Here is a 12,246-nt window from a genome sequence, read left to right as displayed (position 1 = left end):
TATGCTGCTTTTGCTGCTTCCATTAATGTGTTAAAGGGAAAGTTTACCCCAAAACGTAACCAAAACTATATTTACTGACCTCAAGGAGTTATGCAGCAGTCTTTAATACAAACTCCAAGGCAAGCCCTCTAAAGTAAACAATGCCTAAAATAAGAGTAGGAAAAATAGGTCTCAAATAACATAAATTTGACAATCTGCGTTTTTGTTAAGTTACATTTTTGAAAATAACCGTTTCTCCCCCAAAAATCATGTTTGCTTAACAATGAGCAATGGTGTTGGCAAAAGCACAAACAAGTCTGGGACCAGGCTCACCAACCACTAACAGCAGAACTCATAACACAAGAGCTTATGAAGGTTGAAGAGCAGTGTCTAAAATCATCTCATTTAGCCTAACAGGAAAATCAATTCTACAAATACAGAATGAGAGATTATCATATACTTGCTTTATTGAGTCTTTAGAAGTAGCAACACCAAATCACAAAAAATGCAGCCCAACACAGTTCTCCTAAACATCACAATGCTATTTCACTGTTCAGCAGTCCTCTAGGCCCATTTCTGCTACACTTGACGCCTATAGCAGCACACGACAACAATGTTCATTTAATCATGAACTAAAACTTTCAATGCCTTTTCTCAAAGCCTGCAGGTATATAGCTTTATACCTTGTTAATCATTTATAAGGACTATAAAAAAAGCTTAACAGTATGCATGTTATTTTTTCTAAGTATACATTTTCAACAGACTAAGTCAGCATCATTATGAAACATTACTCGTCTTCCAATGCATTAACTGCATCATAAGCCATTATACTTGCTTCATAATATTAACATCGACAGGTGTTGGTTGAAAGCAGTATAAGTTGTTCTGAGGATTAGGAGAAGAGGAGGAATCTGTGGCGTTGGGATAAACCAGGTGAACCACATTCTGTGCACGTCTTACAAACAGTTGATAAACAATATTGAAGAATGGGCCTAGGTAACACTCAGATGCATCGGGTGTCACATATAGGGAGACACCTTTACTGTATACTGTCTCCTCTACTGCGGACAGAGGCATTCAATAATCATTTCATCAAAACTATGAGGAAGATTCATCTCTGTGAGGAATTGGGGATATTCTATTAATATCCCAAATACATCTTTAGACAAACCCATGTTCTGACAAACCTGACGTCCGTCACGCCAGTGATCTGCATACCACGTTTGAATGCAGCAATAGTAAATATTGTCCATTGTCCAAGCTTTTCCAAGGTTAGCCCTTGTTCTTTTTCTTCTTGTCATAGGCGGGTGTGGTCTGTGGGACAGGGTTTACAGAGGGGGCTCCTAGCTTCTTGGTCTTGGCTTTCCTTACCTTAGCCTTGATGGCCTCAATGTCGATTTTGGCTTCTGAGGGAGCTAGAAAAAAACATGGAATAGTAAAACAACATATTAAACAGCTAGGTGTGACTGTGTGGGAGTATGTAGTCAGGCAATGCTTCATTTAACCAGGTGAGTCAGTTAATTATAATAATTACATTTGTAAAGTGCTTTTCATTATAGAAGAATAATTTCAAAGTGCATAAAATCATTTTACTATAAATGAGAATAGAATGTTTCTAAACACCTCTACATTCATATGGAGTATAATATTTGTGTGCCTGACTTTCTCACTCATTATTATTCACGATTCATTCAGGGTTATCCGTAATCACGGTAGCATCCACATTATCCATATCATGAAAGCAACAACCAAAGTCTAGGAGGAAGGATAGGCCAGCTGATATAGATGAGTCTTAAGGTCTGCTTTAAAAAAAAACAAGAATGTCAGGAAGAGAGTTTCAAAAGATCTGTGAGTGAGAGGAAAAGGCCTGGTTGCCTGACTGGTGTGGGGCATGAAGCAGTCTGGCATGGCTTGAAGGAAGTGAGTGGAAAGGTTAGGTGGAGAGAGGGTAGTTAAAAACATAATTATTCAAATGATTCATTGTACCTTTGTTGGTCTTCTTCATAACAGGTTTCTCCTTAGGAGGAATAAAGGCCCTGTTTCGCTCCTCTTGCCTCTTAGTCAACGCCTCGGCTTGTTTCACCTTGGAAACACAGACACAATGAGACATAGGACAAGTGGATTTGGCACAGTAAATCCTACTATGTCTTTTGAAGGTCATTAGTTTCTCATGCAATACAAATAGTAACTGGTGCATAGCTATCAAGTCAAGTGATGGTTGCGAAACCTAAGGACAAAGCTGTGTCAAGTAACACCCACGTTTACCACACCCCAGGGTGAAGAGGTGTCAAGTAACACCCACGTTTACCACACCCCAGGGTGAAGAGGTGTCAAGTAACACCCACAGTTACCACACCCCAGGGTGAAGCGGTGTCAAGTAACACCCACAGTTACCACACCCCAGGGTGAAGAGGTGTCAAGTAACACCCACAGTTACCACACCCCAGGGTGAAGAGGTGTCAAGTAACACCCACAGTTACCACACCCCAGGGTGAAGAGGTGTCAAGTAACACCCACAGTTACCACACCCCAGGGTGAAGAGGTGTCAAGTAACACCCACAGTTACCACACCCCAGGGTGAAGAGGTGTCAAGTAACACCCACAGTTACCACACCCCAGGGTGAAGAGGTGTCAAGTAACACCCACAGTTACCACACCCCAGGGTGAAGAGGTGTCAAGTAACACCCACAGTTACCACACCCCAGGGTGAAGAGGTGTCAAGTAACATCCACAGTTACCACACTCCAGGGTGAAGAGGTGTCAAGTGATATCCATGGTTACCACACCCCAGGGTGAAGCGGTGTCAAGTGATATCCATGGTTACCACACCCCAGGGTGAAGTGGTGTCAAGTGATATCCATGGTTACCACACCCCAGGGTGAAGCGGTGTCAAGTGATATCAATGGTTACCTTTATCTCTTCCATCTTCTTCCTCTTCTTAACACTCTCTCGAAGGAAGAACTCTCCCGTTGCCAGTTCCTTGTCAATCTAGACAACCAGGAAACACAAAACAGTGAATTTTTTATTTAATTTTTTTACCTTTAATTAACTAGGCAAGTCAGTTAAGAACAAATTCTTATTTTCAATGACGGTCTAGGAACAGTGGGTTAACTGCCTTGTTCAGGGACAGAACGACAGATTTGTACCTTGCCAGTTCAGGGATTTGAACTCGGTTACTAGTCCAACGCTCTAACCACTAGGCTACGCTGCCGCCCCTTCCTGAACAAGCCTAGTGATAGGTTTAGTGATGGATGGGTTATATCAAGTAGTGATAGACCAAGTCATCTGTTGATGTTATGCTTTATGGCTGTTGTATGTTATAGTACAAGGATGAGTAAAAAAGAAGATTGGGAACTTTAAGCAATTTGCGGGCCGGAAAAAGGGCAGTTCTAAAATATATTCATAAGATTACTCCAGGCTTGGAGTAATAATTTCCAGGCCACTCTTGAACTTCTAAAACTAAATAGAAATTACATATTAAAAAATATATAAGTCCATTATAATTTCTAAGTGCCCTTTTCCCAGCAAATTGCTTTGACTTACAAATCGGTTTGAAAAGAAATCTGTGCCCTCCGTTGAATTTTGTAATCCCAATGTGGGCCTGGAGCCAAAGTTATTACACACCCCTGTTACAGTATGTGGAAGAGGACTTGTCAATGTCCTGTGTTATCTTGAAACTGAACTTTAAAAATATATAAAACATTTTATTGTACTGTGCTTGCACTTTGTATGCTACGTTTGATGTGCCATCTACGTGACGATTTGTATACTGGGCTGGCATGTTGTATGACACAGGAACCGATACAAATAAATACATCATGCCTGCGTGATGGTTCTGACCCACTAACCTGGCTCTCAGGCTGCTGTGGGGGGAGGCGGTTCTGACCCACTAACCTGTCTCTCAGGCTGCTGCGGGGGGAGGCGGTTCTGACCCACTAACCTGTCTCTCAGGCTGCTGCGGGGGGGAGGCGGTTCTGACCCACTAACCTGTCTCTCAGGCTGCTGCGGGGGGGAGGCGGTTCTGACCCACTAACCTGGCTCTCAGGCTGCTGCGGGGGGAGGCGGTTCTGACCCACTAACCTGGCTCTCAGGCTGCTGCGGAGGCAGGCGGTTCTGACCCACTAACCTGTGTCTCAGGCTGCTGCGGGGGGAGGCGGTTCTGACCCACTAACCTGGCACTCAGGCTGCTGCGGGGGGAGGCGGTTCTGACCCACTAACCTGGCTCTCAGGCTGCTGCGGAGGCAGGCGGTTCTGACCCACTAACCTGGCTCTCAGGCTGCTGCGGAGGCAGGCGGTTCTGACCCACTAACCTGGCTCTCAGGCTGCTGCGGAGGCAGGCGGTTCTGACCCACTAACCTGGCTCTCAGGCTGCTGCAGGGGCAGGCGGTTGTGACCCACTAACCTGGCTCTCAGGCTGCTGCGGGGGGAGGCGGTTCTGACCCACTAACCTGGCTCTGGCTGCTGTGGGGGGAGGCGGTTCTGACCCACTAACCTGGCTCTCAGACTGCTGCGGGGGGAGGCGGTTCTGACCCACTAACCTGGCTCTCAGGCTGCTGCGGGGGGAGGCGGTTCTGACCCACTAACCTGGCTCTCAGGCTGCTGCAGGGGCAGGCGGTTCTGACCCACTAACCTGGCTCTCAGGCTGCTGCGGGGGGAGGCGGTTCTGACCCACTAACCTGGCTCTGGCTGCTGCGGGGGGAGGCGGTTCTGACCCACTAACCTGGCTCTCAGGCTGCTGCGGGGGGAGGGGGTTCTGACCCACTAACCTGGCTCTCAGGCTGCTGCGGGGGGAGGTGGTTCTGACCCACTAACCTGGCTCTCAGGCTGCTGCGGGGGGAGGCGGTTCTGACCCACTAACCTGGCTCTCAGGCTGCTGCGGGGGGAGGCGGTTCTGACCCACTAACCTGGCTCTCAGGCTGCTGCGGGGGGAGGCGGTTCTGACCCACTAACCTGGCTCTCAGGCTGCTGCGGGGGGAAAGGTGTGTACTCCTTCTTTGTCGTCTTTTTCTTAGGCTCCTTGCGCTTGGTCAGGTTCTTGTGTCGGAAGTTGGGCAGGAATTTCTCCCAGCTCTGCAGCCGCAGCTCGGGGTCCTTGGACAGCTCACGCTTGATCATGAGCGTCTGCGGTCGACCCCAATCGAACGGTCGCCAGAGTAAAAAGGGAGAAACGTGTTGGAAGAGTTAACTTGGATTATTGAAACTGAGGGCGGTTGAAGTCAGACTACATGCTGGTAACTACATGGCAAAGCTCCAGAAAGGATACAGTAGTTCAAGCCAGTTGCTTCATTAAAAGGGCAATCAGCAATTACTCCTCATTGGATGTGGAGGAGAAAGGTATCAATTACCTTGATGTTGTAGATGGGGTGGATGTTCTTCATGGTATCCAACACCACTTTCCGTACCTACATATGGAAAAAAATATTTGACCAGATAATAATTGAGTCCCTCAGAGAGAGAGCACAGAAAAAATACAATTGTTGCTCACTCCAGGGAAGTTTTTTAATGTACTTTTGCCCCTTTTTCTCCCCAATTTCGTGATATCCAATAGGTAGTTAGTCTTGTCCCATCATCGCAAGTCCCCTATGGACTCGGGAGAGGCGAAGGTCGAGAGCCATGTATCCTTCGAAACACGACCCTGCCAAGCCGCACTGCTTCTTGACACACTGCTCGCTTAATCCCGGAAGCCAACCGCACCAATGTGTCAGAGGAAACACAGTACAGCTGGTGACCGAAGTCAGCTTGCAGGCGCCCGGCCCGCCACAAGGAGTTGCTAGAGCGCGATGGGAAAAGGAAATCCCGGCCGTCCAAACCCTCCCCTAACCCGGACGACGCTGGGCCAATTGAGAGCTGCCCGGTCACGGCCGGCTGTGACACAGCCTGGGATCGAACCCAGGTCTGTAGACCGCTGTGCCACTCGGGAGGCCCTACTCCAGGTAAGTTGACTGAGAACACATTCTCATTTACAGCAACAACCTGCGGAATAGTAACAGGGCAGAGAAATTAGTCAATTGTAAGCTGGGGATGATTAGGTGGCCATGATGGTATGAGGACCAGATTGGGAATTTAGCCAGGACACCGGGGTTAAAACCCCTACTCTTACGATAACTGCCATGGGATCTTTAGTGACCACAGAGAGTCAGGACACCCGTTTTATGTCCCAATCCAAAAGACTGCATCCTACACAGGGCAATGTCCCCAATCACTGCCCTGGGGGATTGGGATAAAAAAATGTATGCCAGAGAAAAGAGTGCCTCCTACTGGCCTTCCAACACCACTTCCAACAGAATTTGGTATCCCATCCAGGGACAGACCAGGACCAACGCTGCTTAGCTTCCGAGGCAATAGTATGCATCTGAAAGGGATTTATTACCATCAATTGCAAAATTTGTATGGCCTAATCTCCCTTGGAGAGGTGGGCCTAAGTCAAGTCAATAAATGATTTGTTTCCATTGCAGAAATGGGCACCTGATGAATTCAACAGGCTTATTTCAGTGGATCCAGTGCGTGGTTAAGGGAGAGAGCAGGGTCGTGTTCAGTAAGGAGAAAGCATTTAGAAACGGAATGAAATGGAGAGATACTACCTAAAAACGTATTTTTGCCTTACAAAATGTTTTGCTATGGTGTACCCTACTGAACATGGCCCTGATTGATGAAATCAGCGCTCACCTCTTTGAGGCCATTGAAGGGTCCCAGGGCTGACACAGTGTTCCCCTGCACCATGATGTAGCAATTGGTGAGCAGCTCCAACGCCTGAGGGGGAAACAGGTTAGACAAATGCATGTAAGAGGGAGGTTGAATGTGTTCCATGGCGAGCAATCTCCATCCACTCACACTCCATGACTGCCGCTAATGCCACCAGTACTACTACTACTGCTGCTGCTACGACTACAACTGCTGACAGGAGTGCTGACAGGAGTGGTGACAGTGCTGCTACGACTACAACTGCTGACAGTGCTGCCGCCGCCGCCACGACTGCCGACAGTGCCGCCGCCGCCGCCAAGACTGCCGCCGCCGCCGCCAAGACTGCCGACAGTGCCGCCGCCGCCGGCAAGACTGCCGCCGCCAAGACTGCCGACAGTGCCGCCGCCAAAACTGCCGCCGCCAAGACTGCCGACAGTGCCGCCGCCAAGACTGCCGCCGCCAAGACTGCCGACAGTGCCGCCGCCAAGACTGCCGCCGCCAAGACTGCCGACAGTGCCGCCGCCGCCAAGACTGCCGCCGCCGCCGCCAAGACTGCCGACAGTGCCGCCGCCAAGACTGCCGACAGTGCCGCCGCCAAGACTGCCGACAGTGCCGCCGCCAAGACTGCCGACAGTGCCGCCGCCAAGACTGCCGACAGTGCCGCCGCCAAGACTGCCGACAGTGCCGCCGCCAAGACTGCCGACAGTGCCGCCGCCAAGACTGCCGACAGTGCCGCCGCCAAGACTGCCGCCGCCAAGACTGCCGCCGCCGCCGCCAAGACTGCCGCCGCCGCCGCCAAGACTGCCGCCGCCGCCGCCAAGACTGCCGCCGCCGCCGCGACTGCTGCGACTGCCGCCGCCGCCGCCAAGACTGCCGCCGCCGCCGCGACTGCTGCGACTGCCGCCGCCGCCGCCAAGACTGCCGCCGCCGCCAAGACTGCCGACAGTGCTGCCGCCGCCGCCAAGACTGCTGCCACCGCCGCCGCCGCCAAGACTGCTGCCACCGCCGCCGCGACTGCCGACAGTGCCGCCGCGACTGCCGCAGCCGCCGACAGTGGCGCCGCGACTGCCGACAGTGGTGCTGCTACTCAACACTTGAACTGACCACCTGCACTGCCTCTCCGCACCTTAGCACACAGATATACTTGCTGATACCAGACTTACTACTGCACAATTGAAACACTTGCCCTCCAATCCCCCCTTTCTCTGATACATGTGTAAATATTTGACTATAAATTGTGCCTTCCTGTATTATACTTATGCTAAAATGTTTATTCTATTCTGCTGAGCCATTTACATTGTTTGTATTCTGATCTTTTATTATTGTTGTTGGAACCGGCAAGCAAGCAAGCATTTCATTGGATGCTGTATACCATGTGTATCCTGTGCTGTATACCATGTGTATCCTGTGCTGTATACCATGTGTATCCGGTGCTGTATACCATGTGTATCCTGTGCTGTATACCATGTGTATCCTGTACAGAAGACTAACAAAACTTTAAACTTCTTACTGCACAATGCAAAATCATTTCATACTCTCCATATCCCCGTACAAGAGTAAAAATACTTACTTTGAATAAGTGCTTTTACTTTTATATTTTTTTTGCACATTTTCTCCAGCTATATACTGTCGTTATTTTTTCTTCTACTCATTTTAATTCAATATTTTTGTTGTTGTAGCACTGTTGAGAGGAGAGCTTGCAAGTAAATGTATACACCCTGTGCATATGACATATAAAGTGTGATTTGATCAGCTGACTGATTCTGAAACGTTGGGAGGTGTTAATAACACTATGCTGCCACCTAGTGATGCTAACATCTAAACACAAAACTACCATGTATCCATTTGAACTCTCTCCCTGGCTGCATGGTTGAACAAGACGCACCTTGAGTGTAGACCCTTTAGGTCCGATGAGTCTCTGCCTCCTCTTCACAAACCGCTCTCTGGTTCTGACCAGCGTGCCAATTTTGGTGATGTCACACGCCATGTCATCCTCCAAAATTCGCACGGCCTAAAGGTGGAAGACAGAAGAAAACATCAACCAAATGAAGATACTTGTACTGGTTCCTTTCTTTGGGGTAAGTATAGAGTTGACTATTCTTCCACACTATCAGGATTATTGTTGGAAGTTCAACTATGAATTGATGAACAAGAGAGCATGCCTACCTGCTCAAATGGCACACTTCTGGCCAACAGCTTGATGAAGTCCCGTGCCCTTACAACAGCATATGGGTCAAAGGTCTTTTTGGTGGTGCAAACCGTGATGCTGCCCTCGATCAAATCCAGGGTGGCCTTGATGTGCTGTTGATGAGGAAGAAAAGCATAACATTAATGTTTTGGACAATTTAAAGGCCTGTGCCTGAATCTAGGAGAGGATCATTCATCCTCACATGGCTACATATTTGCATGTTCACAAGCACCTATACATGGGCTGATAAGAATGGATCAACTCTTGTCAACATGTAACATTATTCTTAAACCTGGCACCCTTAATGGTGAAACTACCTCGTCACTTTGTGATCTTACAACAAAGAAGTTACTGCAAACAACAAAAATGTCCCTGAGACATCATTGCACAGTCCAGTGGAGGCTGCTGAGGGGAGGACAGCTCATAATAATGGCTGGAACAGAGTGAATGGAATGGCATCAAACACATGAAAACCATGTGTTTGATACTATTCCAATCCAGCCATTACCACGAGCCCATTCTCCCCAATTAAGGAGCCACCAACCTGCTGTGTTGCACGCTATAGAACAGCAGAATACGTTCTGCCGGTTTTTATTTTTTACCACCGCTCGACACACCTCTCCTCTGTTTCATCCACAAAACAAAAACAATAACATAGGTGCTGGTCCAGACAGTGGCACCACAGACAGAATAATGAGCCAGATATTTCACCAGATGTATAAATGTGAAGCATCTGGTCTAGGGCTGGGCGGTATACCATATTTCATGATATACCGGTATTGATGCAGGTACCGGTTTGGGTAGCCAAAGCTTATAGGGTCCCCTAGGAAACACTTAACAATTTAGTTCCTACCCTATCACAATAACTCCTCCCGGTCATTTTAATTTGTTGTCATCTCAAAAAACACTATTCAAATTGCCCACTATTATATTCTAACTATAGAATTAGAATAGTCATTCTAGTTCCATGATTCCAACAGTTTTGCTCTAATTCGCAAGTCACATCGCATTTGCAACATTTGGTTAAAAATACATCCTAAATTATTTGCCCATACCGTGCAGCCCTATTTGGCAGTGTGGAAATTCTCTCAATTGAGCAGTGGTGTAAAGTACTTAAGTAAAAATACTTTCAAGTACTACTTAAGTTGTTTTTTTGGTATCTGTACTTTATTATTTTTATTTTTGACAACTTTTACTTTACTACATTCCTAAAAAAAAAAATACTGTACTTTTCACTCCATACATTTTCCCTGCCACCTAAAAGTACTTGTTACATTTTGAATGATTAGCAGGACAGGAAAATGGTCCAATTCACGCACTTGTCAAGAGAACATCCCTGGTCATCTATTGCCTCTGATCTGGAGGACTCACTAAACACAAATGCTTTGTTTGTAAATTATGTCTGAGTGTTGGAGTGTGGCCCTGACTATCCATAAATAAAAAAAACAAGAAAATGGTGCCTTCTGGTTTGCTTAATATAAGGAATTTGAAACTATTTATACTTTTACTTTTAATACTTGAGTATATTTTAGCAATTACATTTCCTTTTGATACTTAAGTATATTTAAAACCAAATACTTTTACTCAAGTAGTATTTTACTGGGTGACTCACTTTTACTTGAGTCATTTTCTATTAAAATATCTTTACTTTTACTCAAGTATGACAATTGGGTACTTTTTCCACCAATGCAATTGAGTGCAGGAAATGCAGAAATGTGCTGAAATTTGTTTTGGTTGAAGTTGAATTGAACAGTATAAAACAATCAGAATGGAGAAAGACTCATTGAAATCACTTATAATGTGTGTGTTGCCACCCTAGGATCACTCACTACTCAAAGCAAATGTACAACTTTTATTAGTCAAAAACTAAAAACACGTCACATACTGTCATACCGTCCATTCTTTTTATTTAAATACCGTGATATAATATTTTGGCCATATTGCCCAGCCCTAGTTGCTACTCCCTACCAAATATGGTGATGAGAGGAAGCCCACTGCCTGGCAGTGGGAGACGATGGAGCGAGGTGGATTTTGGCCGACAATCTGCTAATTTTCTACTATTCCTACATCATTTTTTAGACTTTTTAATTATATATAGCCATTGACTCTGGAATAGACCATATAACTGCCTCATGGGCTAAGTTCAACTGCCCATCAGAGCCCAAAATACATTTTTATACTCCAATAAACAATGGAGACAGTATAGCCTCGAGACATTGTTAAAGCTATAACTTTTCTCTCATAGATGTTTAAGTCCTTGCATTCATAGCTCTGTCTATGAATTTGAATGGCTACATTTCTCCAGCAACGCTCCTCAGCTTTTAACAAATCCCATATCAGGGTGGTCGCTTCATTATTATTTCAACTGCATATTTCCCTTTTAATTGGCTGAACTTACTGAATCGCCTAATGCTTTTTGCACCAGTGGCCAGCATTCTTTCAGGTATGCCTCTCTGTACTTGGGAAAGAGAGTGGCGAAACTGCTCTCCTCCAGTAGACCTTTGGGGTTGTCCTCTTTTGTGAATGCTGGCTCCTTCCATCCATCGGGAACAGTGAAGAGTTGAGAGTTATCCACTGAAAATACAACAAGATTAGAAGCTAGGATAACAACACACCTAACGTTATAGCTAGCTACCTAACTAGGTAGGTAGGTAAATTAGCCACATTGCATACACGTTTTCCCATATAACAAACGTTCTTTCAGTAAGAACAAATTGGTAGCAGTCTTCAAGTAGTGCTCATACTAGCACCATAAATACGCATGCGGCCGGCCGCGAGCTACACAAATCAAGGGGTATCAGGCTTCTGCTCAGATACATGTATCCAGAAACGTGGACTATTATTAAGAAATAATGACATTTGTTTCTGACAAATGTCTATCGTTGTAATACCTTGGTTTATATTATTTTTCGACTTCTTCCCCGACTGCGTTTCACTCACGCTTCCTTCGTTAGTGGAGGATGCCATTTTTGTTGTACCGGAAATACAGACCGGAACTGCGTAGTTTGGAACTAAGATGAGGGTTGCGTTCAAAATTACAGCGTTGCATTAAGTGCTAAGAGCGTTCTTGAAACTATATTCCAATGTGTAAGAGTCTTTGCAACATTGTGCCACAACAACCTTTTCGATCCTTATATTTGATATTATTTATATATCCTTCATATTGATTTGTCGTTCCTATCACTACATTATTGGAGCGGCAAGTAACCTAGAGCGTTGGGCCAGTAACCGAAAGGTTGCTAGATCGAATCCCCGAGCTGACAAGGTAAACATCTGTCGTTCTGCCACTGAACAAGGCAGTTAACCCACTGTTCCTAGGCCGTCGTTGTAAATAATAACTTGCTCTTAGCTGACTTGCCTAGTTAAATTACAACAATTTATAATACCCCTATCACTAC

The 12,246-nt window shown here is 46.2% G+C and overlaps 1 protein-coding gene across 1 annotated transcript; it reads right to left on the bottom strand.

Moving 5' to 3' along the window:
• Positions 1-421: 421 nt before the first annotated feature.
• Positions 422-11,848, bottom strand: LOC115180036 (KRR1 small subunit processome component homolog). Its single transcript, XM_029741926.1, has 10 exons — positions 11,740-11,848; positions 11,247-11,422; positions 8,827-8,961; positions 8,546-8,671; positions 6,646-6,729; positions 5,325-5,381; positions 4,930-5,100; positions 2,890-2,967; positions 1,966-2,062; positions 422-1,394 (listed from the first exon to the last, which is right to left on the bottom strand). The coding sequence occupies exons 1-10, from the start codon at positions 11,813-11,815 to the stop codon at positions 1,252-1,254; spliced, it is 1,143 nt and encodes a 380-aa protein (XP_029597786.1). The 5' UTR covers positions 11,816-11,848; the 3' UTR covers positions 422-1,251.
• Between the last annotated feature and the right edge of the window lie 398 nt (positions 11,849-12,246).

Source organism: Salmo trutta, chromosome 40 (genome assembly GCF_901001165.1).
Source record: "Salmo trutta chromosome 40, fSalTru1.1, whole genome shotgun sequence".
NCBI classification, from domain to species: domain Eukaryota; kingdom Metazoa; phylum Chordata; class Actinopteri; order Salmoniformes; family Salmonidae; genus Salmo; species Salmo trutta.
The sequence above is the reverse complement of the archived record's forward strand: the minus strand, read 5'-3'. Positions and strand labels throughout refer to the sequence as shown.